At 39.8% G+C, this 25,503-nt stretch overlaps 1 protein-coding gene across 1 annotated transcript in view; it reads left to right on the forward strand.

Annotated features, from left to right (window-relative positions):
• The first annotated feature begins 10,112 nt into the window (after positions 1-10,112).
• The window catches only part of zgc:171482 (zinc finger protein), a 47,269-nt gene continuing 31,878 nt past the window's right edge, over positions 10,113-25,503 (forward strand). The window contains exons 1-2 of the mRNA XM_019260848.2: positions 10,113-10,892; positions 23,877-23,993. Of these exons, the coding sequence (XP_019116393.1) occupies positions 10,848-10,892; positions 23,877-23,993 (162 nt within the window). The 5' untranslated portion in view covers positions 10,113-10,847. The remainder of the gene's footprint in view (positions 10,893-23,876; positions 23,994-25,503) is intronic.

Raw genomic sequence — 25,503 nt, forward strand, 5'->3', positions numbered from 1 at the left:
ACTCAGCACTGCAAATGAAAAAAAAAAAAAACGTCTAGTCTTTTAGGGATTTTGCTCATTTGTGATGTTGCAGTATAAAAGCATTCTGCCAAATACTAAGGTTTCAGCCGAAATAATCTTTGATTTAACTTGGCCTCCGTTTCAAACTTTTTCGTTTTAGCTCTCTTAATCTCCTCAATTTTCTAAAGTCCCAGTTCTTATGCCAGCCATCCTTAAACTTACATGAATATCATATAATTTAAAAATGTCAGCTTCATCAACATACAGCGACGATGATAAAGAACACCTTTAAGAGATTTACGGCTCTTGCAAGCATATGTGAGCTGCATGTACAGTTTTCTTTTTATGTACGACGCATAAATGAGAAGATAAAAAAAAGGGCTAGAAATGAAGCTAACCAGTTCCTTGGTTACCGCAAGGTAACTTAAAAACAATCCATAAAACACACCTCAGTGCATTTTACAGACACATAAAGCATAGTCGGAACACCCAGTGGACCAATTCACTTGCATGGCAGAACTGCCCATTGCATCAACAACGCCATCCTGGTCTATCTAAATCATTTGACCTTGCCCAGCCCTCACTTCAAGCCCAGTGGGGGCCCCTGGGTAGACACTAGCCAATTCCAGTTGGTCCTCCATTACGTACCTAATCATCCGGGGTCCAAAGACCACATCTGGAGCTAACCAAGGCCTGCAGGCCTGAGGCAATCCAGAGTACAACCCGTCATGGTCAACACATGCTGCGGCAGAACAGCTAAAGCACCTGGGTTCTGGATACCAGATCCTAAAGCCTGCAGGCACAGGACACATCCTAACTGTTCTGATCAGGACTGGTAACATTTTCGTCATCCATCTGTGGCTAATAAATTAATTAAATATATTTCAACCCTCCCTCTCCCTGTCTGTTAATTTAAAAAGTGTTAGTGTTGTGTAGACAGAAGAATGGCAAGGCTGTCTTCTCTAAGTATTTGGGAAATAATGTGTTTCTATGTGTGTGTGGTCCAAGGCGAGTGTGTGAAAGCTGTATATTATAATATAATTTGCACATGCGTACCTTATGTATGCATTGGCCTGTGTATTGTATATGTGTGTATGTTGGGAGGTTCTTGGCTATAAGTGTTTATGGTTATTCTTTATCTGAAAGCCTACATGAGCATTAGCAACATGAGTAAGTCTTGTGTCAGTCTCAGCACCCCATAAATCTCCTCCCCACCCTGTCCCTGGCTGATGACACATGTCTCTGTCTCACTAAGCATCTTGTTCCAAAGCGTTACTTGTTCCAAATGCCACGTCAGTAAGGAACACATTTTCATTAACAGACCAGAACACACACGTAGCACTTTGCTTATATATACAGTATACCCACACAGAGGAACACACAGAACCATGTCCATGTGCTCATGACACACACGCAAGCATGAGAACACACAATACAGGGAAACAAAGCATAATAGGTAAAATCCGAAAATCCCTTCTTTATGTAATCAACTTCTTTTTTTTTTTTTTTACAGAAGTTACTACAGTAGTCCCACAGTTAGAGGAAACTTCAGGGTGGACAGACAAACAAGGCCTTCTGCTCTGTTATATAAAATGCACTGGGAACAGTCTCAGAGGGGCAGATGTGAAGCAACGGGAGACACAGGGCAGCAGCCAAACCCAGAGAGCTCATGTGACGGTGCGCTCTGCCGCATGATGGATCTCCAGGTGCAATTAAGCAAACAGCTCGTTATCAGCAGCTATGATGGATGTACAGTAGAGTAACAGGAAGGCAGGCCTTTCCCCTGGACACCTTAGGTCCACACTCACCTGAGAGACATCATTGAAGCATAACACACACACACAGAAATTACATTGCTGATCTCTGTATCATCTGACATTTTCCCCAGGATGCCTAAGTGTGTGTCCATGTGAGAGACATAAATCACTGACATCGGACCTATTGAGCTGGGGCCAAACACACAAACACACATCAGACAGACCTGCCTTGGCACAGCTGTCAATCTAGTCTTGGCAAAACACACCAGAACTGGAGGAGAAAACTGTAGGAAATGATGGATATTGAATTAGGGGAATAACAGTCTTCGCACTCACACAACCAGACAGGTACACACTCTTCACACAAAGTACACATACAGTGAGGTTAGCATATCCCTCACAGGTAACTCTGTTTGATGGCTTTAACAAGCCACCACTTCCATTTCTCTTAGACTGTCTGTTTAAACACTTGCGGTGTAATATTAAGTTTTCTGTTTGTTCAGGCCAAATTGGCCATTTGGCTGGCTAAAATATAGGAACAAGGTAAGAAGTATGCGCGGCCAATCCCAATGTGCAGAGCAGGGTGGAGCACTCCTCAGGAGTGATATTGTCAAATTTACAGTATGAATATTTGAGGAGTGATGGAAGAAGAAAGATTGAGCACTGGTTAAAATAAACTAAGAAAATTGTGCCTGCATGGATCTTTTGGTGTTATTACAGTAGTCCCTTTAGCACCTTCAATTCAGGGTTCAATAGTTAGTTGGTCCATGTGTCTAACAGATCTCTACATATCAAATTTCTTTTCATCAAGAACAAATTTTTGCTTCTTGTCCTAAAAAACTCTCATATCTCATGACCCACCCCAAAAAAAAGCCCATTAAATGTTTTATTTATTTTTATTGGAGGATAGAGACTGATTTGCAGCTAATAGTGCACTACTATGTCTTCATCAGAGCCAAATGAAGTCAAATCAATTGTGTGTGTGCTTTAGTCTTTTTCTTTTCTCTTGTAACTGATCTGAAAAACATCTGCATTGCTGAAAGACAAAGCTTTTTATCTCCAAAATTAATATTCTCCACTACTCCACAAAAACAAAGCACATTACATTCCTGCAATACCACCATTAAAACATTCATCTCATAGTTTTGACTGTTACTCTTGAACCGTTCCACAAAACACATTTTCCCACATGTGTCCAACATTCTGAATTTAGTCAAAAACACGTTTTGTTTTGTTTTTGTGTCCTAAACAATTAATTCAATCTACACCAGATGTGACAGGAAGCATCTTGTGGATCCAGCTTATCGATACACTTTGGATACTTTTTAAACTGGCTGACTTTTAAACTGCACACATGAACTTGGCACAAAGATAGAAAGAGGAAGTAAGCCATTAATCTGCAAAGGTGAGTGAGTGTAGAAACACAGTTTTTACCTGTGCGTTATGTTCTCCTTGATGCACTTTGCCTAAATATTATTGTTTGCAGCTGTATCTGCCAGTATGCTGTTCTTGGTTGTGAGCACAAGTTAGTGGGTGGCTTTGTAACATGAATTTATTGACTTTTTTTTTTTCCATTGTTTTGATTTAGATTACACAAGTTTCCCCCCTAACACACACACAAACACTATATACACATACACACTCTGCCCCTGGGAGCCCTGGTGTAGGACACAGGTAGATCCTAAAACCAGTACTGTAATCTTATCATCTACTGGACCGAGGGCCTTCTAGAGAGGAAATACTGAACACAGGTCAAAACCTCAGCCACACACACACACCCGTACCCTGCATACGGACATCCATGGACATACACACATGCACACATACATGGCTGTGACTACACAGACTCTGCAGGATACAGTCCCTGTAAATGTTTTCGTTCTGTTCCAACCGCAAGACCATGAGTTCAGTCTTGTTAGCTGGAAAGCCGAGTCCCTTTTGTTTAGAAGAAAGAGAATAATGGCTTGTTGGAAAAGGGTCACCCTGCTTTACTTTCATGCCGGTGGTTGTTACGGATTTCTGGGGATTTAGAATAAAGCCATTTGAGGATCATGTCATTGTTCAGAGCAGCATGGATACACAGGGAATGGAAATTCACAGAACTTAGGTAGAGCTTATAGTTCAAGATGTTTGGAAATAATGATGAAGTGATTAATATTTTAAGTCAAAGTCAACTGTTGGCATGCCGATGTTTTACCATGCAAATACATCTATTTCAGTGTGTGTGCGTGTGCATGTACGTGGGCATCTCTATAATCTGATCCTTGTGGGAAAATACATAGCCTCGATACAGTATTCCTGCTCAAGTATACCAAAAAGATCTTGATCCTCTGGAGCGAAGGGAAAATTTGGGAGAGTTCTTCGTTGAGTGGAAGGCTGGGATATGATTTGGTAGAAAGTGAGGTTTAAGGGATTAGGATGACCCCACCTTCCAGCAAGAGCCAGAGAAGGAGCTCAATTATGAGTCACAGAGTGTTGGCCCGGGAGCAAAGTGCCATTCATGGCTGAGAACATTAGTGACACAGTGTAAAACATGCTCAGCAACCAGCACGGAGAAACAGATATACCACAATGCACACAGAATGTAAATGCATGTATGTGCTGTAACATAATTAAATTCCTCCAGGCACACACACACACACACAAGCACATGAGGATGCAGCAAGTCAACACAAGTGTTTAAATTCCAGGGAGACATCTGTAATGAGGACTGAGTCATTTGGATCTAATTATGGGCAACCAAGTGTAAAAGATGGAGTAAATCAACTCAAAGTGATTTCAGGAAAGAAAACTCTATTCCAGTGTGTAAACTCAATTCGCCATAAATTTAATTAATGTTGGTTTAAATGGAAGCACTCAGTTGATTGTGTGTCATAAAACATCACCGAGGTTTCAACTTCATTCTCTCGCTCCTCTTATCTCAACCCACAAGCATGGAGTGAAATAGTGGTGCTCTAGTGCCATCTTGTGACGAGTTTTTACAAATGTTACAGTTATTTGTTATAGTTTATATTTAATTATAATGTTAAGTATGTTTTGATTATCCTAATGATAGTTATATTGATTAAATATCACAGTGTAATATGCCAATTAAATCCACAACTGTTTCCAGCTGGAGTAACCGGTATAAACACTGCAATGGGGCAAAATGAACACTCCTGTTCACTTCAGTTCTATGCAAGAGAAGTGAACAAAATATTTGCTTCCAATGGCAGAGCAGATTCACATCCTCTTCGCATGGATTTCAACTCTGGTGAACTTTGAGAAAGAGAGAGTTGCAGCCTCAACCAATAGCAAAGAAGTGTCTGTCGTTGACCCCACTCGCACTACCCACATTTAACACAAGACATGACGACCAGTGGTTCCCAACCTGCAGGTCAGGACCCCTTCAGGATGTCGTCAGGAGAGATAAATTTAACAGCTTATGTGATGATTAACAAGATTAACAAGATATTAAAGATGCTACACAATTCTGTTCTGTATTTTTTTAACTATGTTTTTCATAGGTTTTATTTTGACAGTGTCAGTAGAGAGAGATTGGGAAGGTGGGGGAAAAGGGCGGGATGACATAAAGTAAAGGGCACGGACCAGACGCAAGCCAATGCAGGCTGCTGCACTGCTGAGCTACCAGGGTGGCAGACTGCAAATTTTTTAAGGCTGTTCTAATCTTTTTTTTCTTTTACATCATTTAATCTCTTCTGGCCTCTAAAAAGAATTCATATCAGAGAGAAGAGTCATTTATAAATCATGTAACAGCTTGTATATGAGATATATAACCTGCAACAAGGGGTTAGAAGTAGACATAGCTTCCTTTTAGAGGGTTATTAGCTAATTAAGTTTGGGAACCATTGGTATGAGGCACTGGACATTGCACTGTGTTCATTTTTCCTCTAGATGGCCATAGCTACCAGCTTCACAATTGAGGAGCAGAGAAGGGAGGACGATATTTATAGCGCACCAGGATACATTTAAAATGCTCAGAGGTGAACAAAACAAAAGTCCTCACTCTCCAAAATCAGCTGATGAGGAAAGTAGAGCATTCAATGGTTGTGACTGCAGACTGGTCCCAATATTTGATGAAGGAAAAGAGAAAAACATTTATAAAACGAAGATATGTTACAGTGATACGCTAAATGTTGCCATGAAATGTGTAGAGTTTGAATTATAATCAAGTTGTGTTACAAAAATATTAAGATAGACATTCTTTCACAACTCTCCAAATAATTTGTTTCTCACACATCAACCACATACCGGATCTCATCTCATGCATATTCCAATTCTGCAGGTGTTGTTAGTGCAAAAAATACAGTCCCAGACATCTGATGACAAGTATCATGTTTGTACAGTGGGGCTGACATAGATCTGTCTGCAACCTCTCCATAAATCATGTTCACAGTAAAGCAGTCACACAAAGTCACTTTTGTCTACAATTTCTCGTTTTGTCATAATGAGGAAATGGAAAGGTTGAAAGTTAATGACTTCTGAAATGAATTAACAACCTGCAGTGTTAAATGTACTGACATTGTTTGCAGAATGAAATTGAGTTTAAGAAGAGCCGCTTGTGGATAGAAATGTCCCAGTGCATAAAGAACACAGATTTCATGCCATGTTGTAATAAAAATAATAGCAGGGCTTCATATTTGAGTTGTTTTAATAAGGTTTTGCTAAAAAAAAAAAAAAGGAAGGCATCAATCACATAGATGAATTAGTGTTTGAGACTCTGTAGATATCAATTACACTTCTGTCCTCGCTCGGTGTTCAGGGTGGTGACAAGATGACGTTCATTTTGATTTAGCTGCTTCTGTATGGTCTCAATGTCAGCTGTCCTCTATATGCGGCTGCTTGTAAGTGATCTGTGTTGTAAGTGTAAGAGTTGCTGATACTCCTGAAATCAAATCTTCATCTCCGGATTACCCCTCACCTGTTACTAATAAACACTTTATTGGAGAGAACATGGACCCATATTTGTCCGTATCCTCATGAGTCCATGTTCTCTCAACTCATTACACAAACATGTGCTTCACACATTCAGGCACTGTCTGTGTCCCAGTGGTCCAGGTCTATTTCTGTGTCTCTGATGTGTGATGGACAAACAAAGGCATATCAGTTTTGTAAATACTTTTGGGACCGTGATTCTTGGAGCTGGCTTTACTTTTTTTTTTTTTTTTTTTTTTATTATAACGTGGCAAACCACCCGCTTGGGCTAGCCACCCAACTGCCTCGCCAGCAGGCTGCCCCGGACCTTGGAGCACTATCAGCCGCCAGGCCAGTATCCCAGCAGCCAAAACCCAACCAGATGACCGATTGAAGACGACTCACAAAAAAAAAAAAATCAGGGGACTAACATTTGAAATGTTCTCCCTCACACATAAACACACACATATTCACATCTAAATATAAACACTTGCTCAGCTCGGGAGTTAGCGGATGAGTGGAAATAAAATCTGGTGTATTATTTTAATCTCTGCTGATTTCTCTTTGTCCTTGTAGTGTCTCTTTCTGCACGGCTTTACTTTCCATCCTTTGTAATGGAGCAGGTAGGGCTATACAGTACTGTACTAGATTTGGAAAGCCAGTAGTAGTAGTAAGTAGTAATATTATCATTATATTTAAAGTTTGCATTTGCAAAAAGCTGATATTTTATGCTGGCATTTGGAGGCGTAGCATGCTTTGTGTTTTATTAATAATTCAGTGCATCCTCAGGATTTTTTTTCCCTGTCAGCAGTGTGTTACACTTCGTTATTTTATATTTAAAAACAATTTTTTGGTGGATGAGCAGCTCTTAAAGTCATTGTGATCCAGATGACACTATTTCCTCAGCACTGAAAATCTGTACAAACTTATTCATGAAAATCAATTATTAATCTACAAAATAATCAATGCTTAAGTGAGTGAACCAAAGAGGATTAAAGGTCACTGCATCCTGTTTTTGCTGCAGCTGTCATCCAGAAAAACCCTCCATCACATCACATTCAATATTGGCTAATATATTACATAATACTGGCTTGTGCGACACATCTGTCACAGTCAAATATCAAGTTCAAATTAGATTTTTATATCTTTGTGTCTGTCTCCGTCTCTGCCTCGCCCCTAAAGACAAATAGTTTCAACACAACTGATAAATGCCATACTTACACAACTACATGCTGTGTTAACCCTATGAGATGTTCAGAGACAATATATACAAATGTTAGACACATTTTACTGTTGTTCTTTTTATCATTTAAGCACTGCTCTGTGGCTCTGTCATGCAGCTCTCTAATAGTGGATTAGTTTGGCCTTGTAAATGCTGTAAAGCTCTGAGAATGAACATTGATCTTTCAGTTTAATGAGAAACAATACGGGAATCCAGCACCATCTCTCCCCCTTTCTCTTTCGCTCGCCACCACTTTCTAACAAACCAACACACACACTCTTCTTTACACCAAAGCACCTGCCATAAAAACTATACATTTTCCTGTCGTTCAGCCACGTCAGCCAACATCAGCGTTGAAGGTAATGCTCTTTACTTGGGAAAATTACCTTAAGGCAAACATGCACGTTTTGTTAGGAGAAACAAATTAACTGTCAAGACAAAGTTAAAAAAATGTCATACACACACACACACACACACACACACACACACACACACACACACACACACACACACACACACACACACACACAAACAAACACAGAGCACATCCTGCCCTCTTTCTCCAGACCAGTGCTGGCACTATACGTCCTCAGGCCTGCCTCGGCTGGTGGTTTGATAAATTGGCCCTTTCATCTCGTCGATGTGCATTGTGTCAGTGGGTTTGTGTGCATTTGGATCTGCGAGTGCATGCTTGTGTGTGTGTGTGTGTGTGTGTGTGTGTGTGTGCGCGTCCGCCTGGGTACATTGTCTGAGCTGTGAAGTGTTTGGCTTCCTCACTGAAGGCTGCTGTCACAGCCTCTGAAAGCGTGTAATAGGCGCTCATTCTGCTGGAATGAATACACATCCATACACTGGCGAGAAAATGTGGCATTTCAAAAAGACTTGGGATAATCGAACAGAAAAATTATAAAAAGGGGCATGGCAAAGTCATTCTTTTCAGCTAAGCTCTAAATTTGGTGCATGTGATTGCTTTGAGAAGTGTTTGCGGACCACAGTGAATTAATGCCATTTTTAATTGATCAAGGGTGGTTACTGTTGGCTTATGGAAAGCAATTTGGCTCCAAACATGAGGTTTCTGTGAGTTGGACTCTGAATTGTGGCTGTGTAATGTTGTCTTGGTTTGATTGGGATTCAAAGGCAATTCTTTGTTTATTCAAATTCCTTAGAAATACATCTACCTCCTGAAATATGGGTTCATTTGCAGCAATTTGGTTTTGCTGAGATAACGATTTGTAGAATCTGCCGGTTTTAACAGGAGTGTGCTCTGCTCCTGTGGGTGTGTGGTTGGAATTAGACCTACAGCAATATACTGCAATCATCCTCATATTGTAGCTTGTCTGTTGACTAGTCAGCATCTTGCTGTCAGCCCCTGTGTACAACATCGACATGTCTGCAGAAGAAGTATGAAGAGGAAAAATTGAAGCCATAGGAAAAGTGAACTTTGCAAATGTTGGGTTGGCTGGGTACAATAAGCTGCTGCAACTAATGCTTATTTTATAAAATCTATAAAAAGTCAGGAAAAAGTGAAAAATGGCCAATCACAACTTCCCTGAGCCTAATGTGACACCTTGTCTGGCGAACTGTCCAAAGCCATTTGATGTACAGTGACATAAAACTGAGAAAATCAACCAGTTCTCACAATTTATAACTTATAAGCAGCAAAATGTTAAATCCATCATTCAAACACACAGTCACACACCCTACAAGGTGCTTGTCCTAACCACTGGGAGCAACTTTAGGACCAACAACTCTGCAATTACTGGACAACCTTTTCTACCTCTGGAGCTGCGATGATGAACACTTTAACAAAGTCTTAAAGATTAATTGTACTGTTGACCCAAATGTTGAAGAAAAACAATGCAGGATAATTCTTCATATAAATCCCTGTAGGAGTACTATAAGAGTCTCTGGCAACCTGTGCAGGTGTTTCCCTTCGTGGGTCTAATGTATGCTGGGGAAAAAGGTGGAGAAACGTACAATACCTCGACCAACGCATCCACAAGAAGTAAAGGGACAAGGGATTAACTATCGCAGTGTTTCCTAATCTTTATTTTAAAGGTCTGCAACCATTTTTAACTTGCCACACCTCATAACAGGCTGTATTATGTCTGCACCTTCCTGTTCATTTGAGCAGATGGAGCTAAGTGCATCACAAGAACAAAGATTGGAAAGAAAACATGATTTGTGTCTTCTTTACTCCCATTTTATCAACACTCTTGACACTCCTCAGATTTATGTGGATGACCGAACCATCATTTACAGCGTGGACATATAAGAGGAGAGCGTGACAAGGTGGCTGTAGCATACATGAGTTGCACAAACACTTGATCAGGCTACTACATCAATTATCACCACAATGAATTTGGCCGCTCTTTCCGTCTCTGTTCATTTTTTTTATGTAAGATGATATTCATGTGGGTGCACTGTGCGGAAACCTACTCACTCGACCAGTGCTCCCACTCACTCACTCACTCACTCACTCACTCACTGTGCAAATCCAGCATTCAGTGTGCACGCATGCACACGCACAGTGTGAGCAGATTTCTGTCTTTCATTCATCCTGGTGAAGGTTGCTCACACTTTCTTCTTCTTCTCTTCCTCCCTCCTTCCTCCTCCACGTCGGAATAAGCTCACTTTGTTGTTTTTTTCCCTCCCCTCCGCAGTGCCTTTCGGTCGGAGTAGTAGTGGATGATATCAACAGAGCTTCGTCCGTTTCTTCTTTTTACGGAGCAGAGAGGAGTCGCTAGAGGACACGCGCATCACGACGGAGAAGAAGCAGCGCGAGGGAGTTTTTTTTGTTGTTGTTGTTATTCTTGGAGGGGACGACGTGATTAAAAAAAATAAAATAAAGAAAGAAAATATCTGTTTTGATCAGCAGCGTTGCTGCCAAGACTCCACTTGAGGGATTTTACTGCACAGGTGCGTTAAAGGATTAAAAACCGGGCAGTTGGCGGATGGTTGTCGGTTTCGTGGAGAGGAGTCAGTGCCTCTGCGCAAAGGTGAGTGATGGACTCTGGAACTGGATGGGATATACTGACTGTCGAGTTTGTTCAACAGATGATTTATTGACATCGATATTATCGACCTCGTCATTTCACGTCTGGATCATTTTTCCTTCATCCTGAAAGTTTGGCCACCTTAAATCACTCAATATTTCTATGGGATTCCTGCTGGGACAGTGAGTGTCAGTAGAGTTTATACAAACTTTGTGGTAATATTTGTTATCTGTAGATAAATCGGGAGCATGGTATTGATCTTCATTTCCTTATGCACAGTATCTACCTGCTGCATGATATTCTAGTTTTCCTATAATGCTTATAATATCCTAATGGGCGTTTTATAGAACAATTACTTAAGTTATCTATTAGGTCAGTGCTAATTGTTTGGTTCATCAGATGTCAGAAAATAGTGGAAAATGTCCATTATAGTATCCCTGAGTCCAAGGTGAGGTTCCTAAATATGTTGTTCTGTCAACAGTGCAAGGATATTCAGTTTAACGTTACATTGATGCAAAAACAGAGAGCTTACTGGAAAAGGTGAAACCAGAGATTGGTTGGTGTTTCTGCTTATTAAATGACTTCAAAATAGATGCAGATTCATTTTATATTAAAATCAATTCAGCTCTAGTGTAGTATGCATGAATTTACAGAAAGTTGGCAACCTGCTATAGCGTGAAGTAGAGGCTGCGATGGTTTCCAAACTTTTCAAATCCACCTTCAATAATGACCCTCTGTGAAATATGAAAATGAGACACATGTCAGATAATATATGGATTAGCTCTGATACTTGCTGCGTCTAGTCTCTCTGGCTCCTCTCCATCTCTTTGAGAGCCTTCTCATTGCAAGTATTTGTCACTTTGGGAAGAATGTCCAGTCAGCTTCATACTGGACATCTGAGGCAGGATGATACCAGCTTAATGCCTTTATACAGCGCTCGCCTGCCTGTCACCAAGACTGACACCCACACCCACACACCCAGAGTGCAGGCTATCCCCAGATATCGCTCATTCATGTCATAAAGTTAAACAGTTCAATATGTCACACGTGCTGCCATCATTTCCGTCCTCTGAAAAGGACATTTTATTTACCCCGAGCTGCACTGGATGCAGGCATTTTATTTGAACTGGGTCTATTTTTCCACATGTAGCCAACCGTCTGAGCTGAGACTTCACGCTCTGTTTACATGCAGTTATTGATCAGCATACGCTGACTGCTACTGTACTTCAGGTCACTGCAGCAGGCAGGGCAGCATGATGTCTCAGAGCTAGTCTAGAATAGTTAATGCTCCTTACACACCATATTAGAACTGTAACATGATTATTTTCATTATTGTGAATCTGAACAATTGATAATTGTTTGGTCTATAAATTGGCAGAAATTAGTGACATGCAGGCAAGATGACCTTTTCAAAATGCTTGTTTTGTCCAGACAACAGCTTTAAACTAGAGCAACGTTGATTAATTGATTAAACAACAAAGAGAAAATTAATAATCTGTTTTGAAACTGAATGTCTTTGGGTATTTGGAGCGCAGTCATAGACAACAAAATATTTGAAGACTCGTTTTCTGACATTATCAAACAACTTGTCAAACAACATTAAATATTCGCACATTGATTAATAATGAAAATAATCATTGATGGCAGTCATATTCTGAACCTCAAAAATGGTTATGAAATCAAGAAATCATATTTAAAAGGCCTGAACCAGCGAACTTGGAACATTTTCTCTGAAAAATGACTATACAACCATTAAATTATTGTTGCTGGGTATGTATCAGTAGATCAACTGACTTGACACCATGTTCCATTAAGTTTTAATTGAATTTAATTGAACTGAATGAGTTTTGATTACACAATTTACTGTTATTATATTACCTATCAAACATACAATATTAGGTAAGGGCAACCCCATCATTGCAATGTATTAACACAGTAAAGGTAATGTTATAAACATAACTGTAGAGCTCACACCATAAGCAAAGATTTTAGAGTAAAAAAGGTAAGAAAGAATATAAAATAAACAAGTTCATTAGCATGTTCATAATGTGGAACATATGCAGTATAGGTCTTGGCAGGTCAGAGCTATCTAGAACTACAAGAGCCAATTTTATCGTCCGTCAAAACTGCATCTGGGGGAGAATCTGATTAACCGACTGCCATAATTTAGCCCGGTCCTAAAGGGATAAACAGAGGCGATTTTGTTCTTGAAAAGCGCCTGCTTTCTTTTTATATATACACAAATTAAGCATACACACACTCTCACACACACACTAAAAAAAAAAAAAGCACACTGACACACATGCACACAGTCTGAGGGCAGTAACTGAGGCAGTGATGCTGTTGCAAAGTAGCTGCAACCTTCTCAGGACAAGAATGGATTGGGAGTGCGTTCGTCGTGTGTGTATGTTTGCTCTACTTTCTTAAAGATTGATAGAGCGTCATGTGTAGGTGTGTGTCTTTGTGTGTGTGTGTGTGTGTGTACATTTTCTCTGTGCTCCTTAGCAACAGGCAACATATCCTCTTCAAATGTCTTTTTCTCACACACTGTATACTGTGACCTTTGTACTGACTGTGTGCATGCCAGTCTTTGCATGGATGCATCTGCCTCTATTAATGTGTGTGTGTGTGTGTGTGTGTGTGTGTGTGTGTGTACATCAGTGTGTGGGCCATTTGACCTTTCTTAGTGTACATTCATTAATAGCTGCATAATAACTAATATGGAACCGGCTGCTCTCTACATGATCAAGATATTGAATCTGTCTGTCTCATAGCAGCATCAGCCCAGTGCCAACCTTTTCCAAAGGGCTTTTTTGCCCTTCTTTTTCTCTCAAGCAAAGCAGATATCATAACAGTTGTGCAGTATTGATAATGCTTTGAACAAGTGGCAGTTTATCATTTTTACACTATTTCATGTATCTTTCTGCAGGAACAAGAGACACGAGACGTCTTTAATATATTTCTTGACACAGTTGTCGTGTTATGTTAATATCACTGCTAGACTAATAACTGGTTGCATATTTTATATCCGGGGATAGCAGACAGAGCTCTTTAGAAATCAATTTTGTTTTGCTCCATCACCATGTTCGGAAACTGGCCTGTTGCCAGATAGGGAGGGAATGACGGAAGGAGAGGGCGATATTGTGGGTGCATTAGTGAATGAGGGGGGAAAAATATGCTTATCAGATGCAGAATTCATATTTTTATGTCTTGAATTGGTCAAAATAAGTTATTGTCCTTCACCAAACTTCATAAAAGCCCCCCCCCCCCCCCTTCTTTTTCTGTCTATCTGTCTCTGTCACACACACACACACACACACCAAGGAATAGATGAAGAAGAAGAAGCAGCACAGGCACTTGATCATAGCTTCCTATTTATATAGGCTAGGAGCTGCAAGGTCATGCCCTATTTAGTCCATGCCTGTGCGTGTATGAGTGTGTGCATGTGTGATCCACTATCACAGCAGGCAGTCATATATATCAATAGCATATTCCTTTGTGCACGCATTTAGTCATAATTTACACAGCATGTGAACAAAGCACAGTATGAGGTATATGCTCGCATGCTATCTTTGGAGATGGGGGTAGTGTGTGTATGTGGAGACTATATAACTCGCATAACAAATAAGTAACCTCTCCATTGCAAGCTGTCGGCCTCTCTAGCTTTTCTTAGAAATATTTCTAGTAGAGAAAATAAACAAACACTACCTTCTCATTTTCAATTCCCTTATCAAACTCATACTCGTGTTTAAAAAACATTATTATGTTCTATGAGTCAAACGGCAAAGGAGGCATAGTTCATGTGACTGAAACAGGCAGTAATTTGTAGGGCGGTATGTCGGTGAATACTATTATTTGAAACTTCTACTAGCTCTGCATGTTGCGAGTACTTTCAGATGATTCTTTCTTGTTTGATCTGATTTGATTTAATGTAAGCGTAATAAAATAAAAACAGCTAAGAGTTTTAGTTACTTTTCTTCAACATGGACTTTATTGCCTTTGTTTGATCATTTCATCAAGTCAATTGCCATGATCAATACCTTCGACTGCTTCCTTGTTTGCTGGAAGCACTGTTCTCTAACACACACTCAAGGTCCAAGAAAGCTCTAACAGTCAAACCCAAAAGCTAAAATCAATCATTTGAATGTAAAAACACTCACACTGTCTGAGAGAACAGAGCTGCCGGCAAACTGAGAAAACAAAAATCTCTACAGTGCAATCAATGCTAAGGATCATGTGGTCAGTCCAGCATGACAACAACCAGAATTGTCCTGTAACATTGTTACAGTTGCTTTACTTTACCCTGAACCTGACCTGCGTAATTACTCCTGCACAGTTACAGTTGGTTATGCAGCTGCCGTATGTAAGCGTTCATAGAAACACTGAAAGGAAATATTTTACTCACACACCTGCAGAGAGACACACACATACACACACACACACACACCTCATACAAAAATTGCATTAACAAGCTGTTTTTTCCATACCTCTGGCTTATTGCGGGGATCCCTGCAGGCAAACTTACATTTACTCAAGCAAACGCACACACACACACACACACACACACACACACACACAGACACACATAACACACATATATAATCTAGGTGCCCTGTGATTGACAGTTTATCCTACAAGGATATTTGTGTACATGTCCCCTCAGGACCAAAATACATCATCAACTCCCAGCCGAATTGTGCTGAAACTGTTTATATGAATGCTTTCCAGTTAAACTACTACATCCTGTAAAATTCGTATTGCCCGAGCGTTTTGTTCCATAGAACAAGGAGTTTATTTTACTAATTAGTAAGAGGGAAACTGTCATATAGTTAATTAGCTGTTTGCAGTCCTATCAGTCTAATAATGAAGACAAAGGGAAAGCAAGTGAGAGAGGACTGAGAGATTTGGAGAGGAGAAAGTCATTACAAAGCATTATTTGGCTTGTGTCACTTCAGTTGTTCTACTTATTGCAATTTTATGCCTGATTTCTCTTACACTTCTTATTTTTCTTTTCATTATATTTTGAATGTATTATTTGTATGTCTCAGCTCGGTCTCTTGCTTTAGGTAATGCAGTCTTTCGTGTTGAGGATGATTGCTCTAATCTGCTGACACATATTGTACTTGGAAATACAGCATAATATTGCTCATGTGTGAGGCTTTTGTTTGCATCAGGGAAACATTAATGAAAATATTGAATTATAATCATATTTTTAGGTGCACTCCCTGCCTACCATAAGTGGTCTATATGTTTATTATACTGAGACGACTATGTGCTTCAAACAGCCTGAATCCTTGAAGCATTTGTGCTCAGTACAATGCAAAGTTTAAAGTCTCCCCTTTTTTTGGTCACATTGTTGGATACTCAAACCATGCTGTAACATCAGTGCAGTCGAATTCACTTTGTATTAAATCTGGGTTTTTAGTGCAAAAACCAAGACAGTGTTTAATCTATAATTGCTCTCTTGCTTTCAAGTGGAAAATATGGAGATGAAAACAGTGCCGGGAAAGTTATACTACACAACAAACAGGACAAAAACATTTGGACAAATTGTGCCAGAGTATAGAAACAGTGCAATTAGTTACTAATGGAACGGATAGACCCCAACAGTTTTGTTGCCATCCAGCATAGCATCCTCCATATGTTACAGTAACATAACGACCCCCATTCAAACTTCAGGTCGCCTTTTGTTTCCCACCATTAACTCGGTTTGCCTAAGAGTCTGTTACTAAACACACGTGCACGCACACACTCCGAGACATAGGAAGATGTGCTCGGTTAAACTGGGAAAACCTAACTCTGCCCGGGATAATAGTCTTCATTCACCCTCTAATGATTCCATATTGTGGCCTTAAGCGGTAGATCTGCTATTAATACCATTAACAAGTAATGGCCCAGAGAGAGAGATTCTCAGAGATAAAAGTACCACAGTACCCTCATGAATAAAAAGGTCTGTTAAAGGCGGAGAGGTTGTAAAGTCTACAGAGAGCACTAGCAGGGACCTCATGTTAAATTTCATCTGTCCTGGTGGACAAATGGTCTGCACTGTGGAAACTCAAAGAACCAAGAAAAAACTTGTTTCAATTTCATTTCATTTTTTTTTTTACTGCAGTAACAAAAGAAATGCTAGTCAAGGTTTCAGACAGAAAATGGTTTAGCTGAGGTTATAAGCAATTCAGACATGAATGTATTTCATCTCAATCAATCACTTCATTTGTTCTCAAGGATAATCGGTTGGGCAGCAGCAAGTTAGGTCTACAGTTATGTTATACCAGTTGGCAGTACAGCTGAATTTGATAGGAATGTCATTATTTTTATAGACATTTAGTCATAAACCAAAATATTGGACAAATTAACATGTATACCTGGTGAGATCAAAAGTCATATGATGAGCAAAGTTATCGCAATTCATCCTGAGTGGGACCTGAATTAGGGCTGAGTGATATATCAATATTTTAATCTATATAGATATATTTTAAAACACGATCTAGCACAAGACCATATCGTTAATATCGATATAGTTTATTTTGCGTTAAAATTACTATACATTTCTTCCCTTGAGCCGCCAATTCACTTTTATTTCTCCTCTCCCTCTGTCCAGGTCTCTGCTCGTTGACGTTGTCACGTCAGTGTCTCTAGTAACTCCAGAAAAAGTCGCTAGATTTGTCGCTAGTCGCTTTTTGGGAGAAAGAAAAAGTCGCTAAGATGTCAACACTGGACCACTGATTAGTGTGTAAACAACCGAAGCAGCGGGGTTAGAGGTGGTGCATAGGTATTGACCTGTGTGTCAGCTGTTCCAGTGCATTGTGGGATTTGTAGTATGAGTGGTGGGATTTACCCGCGGGTCATTAATAATAGACGTATGAAATTATCTGGCCATGAAAAAAATAGTATCGCCATTCAGCTAAAAAATATCGAGATGTGACCTTTGGTCCATATCGCCCAGCCCTAACCTGAATGCATGTACCAAAAATGCATATCAATCCATCCAATAGTTTTTAAGATATTTCAATCGAAATCCGCCTTTCAGAAGCAGAGCGTTTTGAAAGAAAGGAGAGCTGATTCTATCCTCGAGAGGAATGAGTGTCTCTTTTTTTGCAAGCTGATTCTATCCTCGAGAGGAATGAGTGTCTCTTTTTTTGCAATTTACTTCAGTAGAAAGGTGCTTAAAACAGTAGCTTATCTGCACTGCTTTCTCCCAACAGTAAATAAGTCTGTCTGCACCATCCGTTATGAATAATCCCTGCCCTCAAGGCCATATTTTCAGCATTTGGAAAAAAAGGAAGTAGAAAAGATTGGGAAAGAGGGACAGGGTAAAAAACAGGCACACATATTCACACTATGCTTTTCTATTTCTCTGTCAATAACAAGATGCTCCACACATAGCTCAGAGAGCAGAATTTGGTCCAAAATAGAATTTTGGGCAAAACAAGCTGGTAAGAGAAGGGAGAGAAAGAGTCATAAAAACACAGACACACATACACTGACTCAAGGGGAGGTGTGTGTGACCTGATCTCAGCATTAATTGTGTGTTTTTCTGGACCACACTGCTTGTCTCTTTCCAGGAAAATGTTCCCTCCTGGTTTGACTACGTTGAAATGTACAACGGAGAACAGACACTACCCTAATCACATATTTGTGTCACTCATTTTGGGATCTTTAGCTTTTACCTCTTGGTTTTATATTCCACAGTGAGACTGTTTGTACCCTGGCTGTATTTGAGCTTGTGTATGTTTGCAGTTCACAGTATTGAACAAAAATAGTACAAAGCGAGTCAAACTCGGGTTCCGGCTCCTTTAAAAACTTTATTCCCTTAGTCTCAGTCGACCTTTGATAGCTACTGTACAAAGGGGAGTGTTGTTAATCTTGGAGCGAGTTTGAGGGGGGTGGGGGTGGGGGTAAAGGGAAGGCCGTGTTCAGAAAGATTACATTACCAAGAGTGAAACAGGGAAAAAAAACTGTAGTGTGGAACATCAGAGTGACACGGCAGAGTGCCTTTGCGATATAGGGTTCCATATTATTAACCCGGCAACCTTTTCTCTTGTTATTCACGCTAGGGACTCATTAGGCAGGTCATTGGCTCACACGCTGATGTCAATATTTTATCATCTGTATGCATAATGTGACAGTTAAATTAGTGCAGTGCTTTATTTCAAATGAAATAGGGACTATAAAAAATTGAAGTGAAGAAAGGGGTAGATACAGTCCAGTTCACAGCGGACACCATCCTCATGGAGAACAAATGGAAAGACTGCAGAGGGAGGAAAAGGAAGGCAGAGACTTAAAAGAAGCACTGCTGCCCAAACCACCTGCTGTTCTCTCTCTTTATTCCTCCGTCTCTCTCTCTCTCGCTCTCTCTCTCTTTTGTCCTATATTAAGTGCGACACATTTTTCATCCTCTTGTTTCACATCTAGTGAACTTTCACCAGTTCATCTTCAGTATATATCTTACCAATAATGTGTGTGTTTTCAGACCATAAGAGAACTGGGAATGCGTTTGTAACAGAAGTGCTGTCTCTGAAGCTCCCCATTCGGGTAAAACATTACAATATATCTTTGTCTGTACAACAGGGCTTTCATTTAGTACAGCGCTATCTAGTTACAAGTAATATTACAAACTAATTAATATTCTAAGCCCAGGCGACAGAAAACAATCTAAGTGGTTGCATTTATTAGAAAGGAACAAGCCATATCCAATTCAATGACAGCTTTTTAATGAAAGGTAGGCCAGAGGCTGAGATTTGAGGGAGCGCTCACAGTTCACATCCACATTAAATACTTCATGTGGTCTTAAAAGGGAATCCCCTTAAGGTTCATTCTGGCTTCAGATGCCTCAGGCTTTCATGCTCTTGCTAAGACTTATCTACTTTTTTTTACTGGGTTTATGACAGCTTCTTCATTTTATATATATATATATATATATATATATATACACATTACACACCCACACACCCCACACACCAACACCACACACACACATATATACATATCTATAATAACCAATAAACAATCTAACCACACACACACACACACACAACACACACACATTACATACATACATACACACAGACACACGCACACACTACTACTACTACTCACTCCTCAGAAGAACATCCTTAATTATGATTTATTAAACTGGCATTTATTAACACTGGTGTTTAAAGACTATGCTAATCTGCGTCATGAAGACTGCGTGGGTGTAGTTTAATTTGATTGACAACGGCTTGGCCACATAAGCAGACAGCCCACCAACTGTCATCAGATTGTGAATCAAATATTGTGATTGGCGCTGTATGTAAAATTACCATTTTTTATTTTTCCAGGATCGACTGATGGGCACCAGCTGTGCGGTGAAGCATTCTTCACAATTGGTTCATGCACAGCTGTGTGGCTTGTAATGTCCAGTCATATTTATGAAGGCGTACAACATGGTCAATATAACCTGACACACTAACACCACCTGCTGCTGCTGTAGCTCCCCCCACCACCCATATGTGCGTATTTTTGGTATAACTGGCCATTTAATAGTCATGTATGTGTATTACGTGGAGAGGAGAAGCAGAATCCCAGATTGAAGTTTGGACTCTCAACACTGAATGCTCTGCTATTTTTCTTTTTTTTACGGACGTGAGCCTTGAAACACAGCATAGCTGTTCACTTGATGGAATCAGATGGACAGACAGTTATAGTGATCAAAAGTGAAAAGGTCCAATATTAATGTGATCAGAGCAGCAAAGCCCCCCTTCAATGGGTAAAAAAAATGGCATGTTACTGTACATTATAACCATAATTAGCATCACAAGTCTAAACCATTATTAAACTGTCTGTTGTGGAAAAAAGATCAAACTGTTTTCTTTTCTTTGTTTGATTAAAAAGATTTTCTTCATGACTGGGCTTCCATCGTTCATCTTCTAGTTTAACTCAGTGGCTCTGTTATAGTGCAGTTTAGACAAATCCAATGTATGCATGATGTGATGATGCCATGGCTGTGAGTCTATTACTGGCTGTAAATTCAGCACATGTACAAACTAGGAATAAAATCCAAGATTAAATAATAATGGATTAAATCCAAAGCCATAAGATAAAAGAGAATAAAAGATCTTCAAGAGATCCCTGAGGAAGCAGAACCATTTTCTGCCAAATCTAACTATCATCTTTGGTATAAATGGCCAACTCCTTGACGTAATCATCTCTGAATTTACTGTTCCAGCTTTGGCAGACTCATAGTAAAAAGCTGATTTAGAGAACAAGTTTTTCCAAACTTTGATCAGCCTCCACACACATTTTCTATATATAAACTCCCTTCACTTGTTACATGCTTCCGTCATCATTGATTACATAGTTTCCAGTGACCTCCAAGTGCATGTGAGTGAAAAATAAGATGCAAATTATACTGTAACTCTAGAATGCTGAGCTATAATGAAGGAATCGAAAGATGAACTGAAGTTAAACTGTCCGCTGAATACTAAATATAACTCTGCTTATCTGTGGTTCCTGCTGGCATTGAAATTGATGCCAAAGTTGCAATAAATTAGATTTTCATGAAACATAACATACGGAAAGAGTCGATTGCTGTGGTCTGATACGGTGGGAATGAAAATACTTTTCTATTAAACCCAAGTAACATCAAAATATCATGTTCAGTGCACCAATTATAAATCTCCCCCTCACTCCACACCCTCTCCTTTTTCCTGTCTCCTTCCCTCTTTCATTATTTTTCGCCACTATCTGTCTCTCCATCTTTTTGCTTCGTTGGGCCTGCCATTCCATTAATCTCACCAACAGATTGCCTCTATTAATTAGCCTACATCTCTCATCTTGCATATAATAATCAGAGGTAATAGAGATATTAGGAAGATAAGGATATTTCTGCAGTCAGAATCACTTTTAATTAGCCTGAAGATTAAAAGATAGACTCGCTACTGCCTGGCTGACATCCAGACTGATAGCGCAAGGTCTTTTTCTTGCCACAAAAGTCCAGGAGGAGCAAATCTAATGTGTGAGCTTGCAAAATCTGCTCCATTGTGCCGTGCCTCTAGACAAAACAAGTTTCCAGCTTGTCACCAATGACATTTGAATATTATACCTCACAGACACGAATAAATTACCATAGTCATAATCTACATTAAATGTACCTGCAATGCCACTTCATTTTAATGTTTGAGGTCATACTGTAAATTCAATTAGATAATGGCACAACTACATTTAGATAATTAGTAAATGTGAAGGTCCAGCTTTCACGAAACAGACAAGGAGAACAGACAGGAGTAATTACCAGACTTGTGTTAAAGTGTGTGTAAACACAGGCATTGAACATGCATGCAAGCGCACTGGGTAAAGGTAATTACAGCCTGGATGTGAAATAAACAATACCAATTCCTGTCACTGCTTTTCCCTGTGGGGTAGACTGTGTTTGATCTCGCTAATCTTGCTATACTTAGGAAATCAAGCTGGACAAAAGTTATTAGAGCTGACCTCTGCAGCATCCATGTGTCTTGAACTATGAAACACTTGGCCCCTACAAGCACCATGTCTCCTGTCACTTCCTTAGAGCAAGATGCTCATCCAGTTTAATGGCTGATGTTCCTGGGCCATTCCCTGGAGACCCCTTACTCATCCTAGCCCTGTCAAAGCGGTACCTACAGAGCACACATAATGAAGAGAATAGAAAATTGAACACAAGACCCCAGAGCACATCATTAAACCATTTTTTATTACAGTACTCAGTATAAAAGTGAAAGAAAACACTGCTGCCAGGTTGTTAAGAACCTGGAGCCACAGCTCCCAGTGGGATGCTTAGGTCTCTATGGTTTTACTGGTTGGGCAATCCCAGCACCGACAAGGTTTTAAGACACTGTTTCTCACCAGGGAATCTTGCTGTAGACCTTTTAACAGTTTACTTCAGAGACTGTAATCCTCACTAAGTTGGCTCTTGGCTATGCTGTTTGCTTTCCTGCCAGTGTTCAGAAAGTTTATGTGAAGTTTTAGAAAGGTTCCTGCTCAAGTATTTCTTAGCTTAGAAAGGTGAATGTCAATATTCAGATCTTCAGATTTTGGTTACTAACTAGTTACGAGTGGACCCACAGAGTAGAGATACCAACAGTTTGGAGTAGAAGAGATGAATATGTTTAGCACAAAGAAGGGAAAACGAAAAAATACAACCTGTTTTATTCACTTATGTTGAGAATAATTTCAGTACATGCAATGGGTGTAAAAAAAGACAAGGAAAACTAATACTTCAACTGCTCCTGTCTATTTCCAACTTTCAAAGGATAGCAGCAGCTGATGAAGTTGGCTGATGATATTTGGTTTTATAAGTTGTCCAGAAAGCTAAATAAAGATGGCTGATAATGTTTGGTCTTAAAATCCAAGTCTCCTAAATATTCCTAAACTTTCAAACAACGTTTCTGCACTTGAACTTATTACTGAAGGTGTAATGTTTTAAACGTCTTGCGTAACATTATATATTTTTTTACTTTACAGCACAGTACATACAGTTACACTAATTATTATTACAAATTATGATTTTACATATCAAACATATACACTGCTGAAAAGTGATGTATTCCAATTAATAAAACTCCCAGTGGTGCATTATATAGTTAAGATTAGGACCACCTTGAAAAACTACAGTAATCCTTATGTATCCATCTGCATGTTGATAGATAGTTGCACATCTGCAAATATATATCTTTAACGGTTCATTGCCAAGTAAAATGCAGCTACTTCAGACAGAGCTGGGAGATAGGAGATAGGAGTCAAAATAATCTATAAGAGGATGTTCTGACAGAGAAGATCAACATATTGTGGGCTGATCTGTCATGATGAATCCATCAGTCAGAAGGAATACATTTTCTAAAATGAGATGAGATACATGCATGCTCATGCAGCTCTAACAAACACTGTGAGGTTCACTGACATTTTATTCGGTTCTGCATTTTAATCATATTCATATTTGCGTATGTTTGGGGGTATGTGTTTGTGTAGTCTCAGATGAAGATGAAGTCGGCGGGCGTCGTGGATGGAGGCTTGTTCACAGAGAGCTATTGTAACATCTGCAATGCCCAGCTCATCTCCGAGTCCCAGCGCACCGCTCACTATGAGGTGAGTCTGTCTCTGCTCACACAGGAATGTTGGCACAAAACAAAAGAACAGAAAAAAATGTTCCGACGCTACGCTCACTCCTCTGACAAGCAGATCCCTGCACTGTACACTTTGCATCAGCCTTATTTGTACCAATTTGTGCTTGTGCCGTTCAAAACAGTGCTCATCCATTATACATAGACTTAATGCAGCATGGTAATGCTACTCACTTGCACACAAACAAACACACATTACTCCCTGAGAGTAATTTGATGAATGGCCATTAAATAATCAGCCTTGTGCATTATTTAACTAGAATGTGTGTGCATGTGTGTGCACAAGCACATATGCATGTGCTGCACTGAGGTCGTCTTTGATTACAAGGCACAATTGGGATTAACAAGTAGACTAATGAGGACAAGGGCCTTATCTGAAGAGAATCAAGCAAGGACAACAACAGTGTGTGTCTGCATGCAATGTATGCCAACTACATCCACTTGAAAGTAATCTATTTCTGTCTCGCAGTCTGACAAAAAACACACAGCCTTGAGTTGTGCAGACAAACGGGCAAGTTGATTCACAGCGTGTCCTGACTGTCACCCTTTACAAAAGGTCTCTGTAGAAGTCAGTAGATCAAGAAGACAAGAAAAATAAGTTGGAGTCAGGCTGTTTTTATGTGGTAGATTCAATAAGGATAGAAGATAAGAAAAGGCAACTTAACTTGTGTATTCACACTTGTATTAACCTAAAGGGGCTTTTACATAAGACACAAAGATGACAACAACAGGCTAAAGAAAGGAGTATTATTATAGGGATGAATTATTAAGGAGTCCAGAGTTAAAAGGGGTGGTCCACAGATTTATTACAGCTTCATGTACACTTTGTGTTTACACATATATGCATCTAGATCACAAATCGGATCGGAAACACCTTTCTAACTATCCATAAAAACATGGATGACTGGATATAGGTTGATTACGAGCAAGACAAAAGTTTTAGCCTTCCCAAATTGTTCAGGGATCAGTTCAGGTAAACGCGGTTTACACCGCACCCCCATCGACAGTCACTGCACAGCACAAAGTAGCAGTTGCAACAAAGTAGTGAGTTTGCCTGTCAAGGATGTAAATCTGAGCACTTGCGAGTGAGATACATTTTGCACATATACACACAAGGATGATGTGGCGGGCAGTTTGGTGGGCAGTCTTCCTCTGCTCTGTCTGTAACTTGATTTGATGCTGGGCAAAAAAAAAAAACAGAGAAAGAAGAGACATGTATAGTCCATTAGAGCAGGGTGAGCACTGAGGGTCAGTGCAGGGTAACCATGGTGACACAAGGTTCTGCTTTTAGCCCATATCCCCGAGCCAATCTACTGCATGACCATTTAGACACCTATAAACACAAATATACACTGAGACACAAATACGCGCGCACACACAAGCACTGACAAAATGCATTAAAGTAGTCTGACAAGTGAGGAGGCATGTGAGGTAGAGGGACGGAGCTGAGGGGGGGGTCTTGTCCCAGGGGCAGA

The sequence above is a fragment of the Larimichthys crocea genome, chromosome III (assembly GCF_000972845.2).
Source record: "Larimichthys crocea isolate SSNF chromosome III, L_crocea_2.0, whole genome shotgun sequence".
Taxonomy (NCBI): Eukaryota; Metazoa; Chordata; class Actinopteri; family Sciaenidae; genus Larimichthys; species Larimichthys crocea.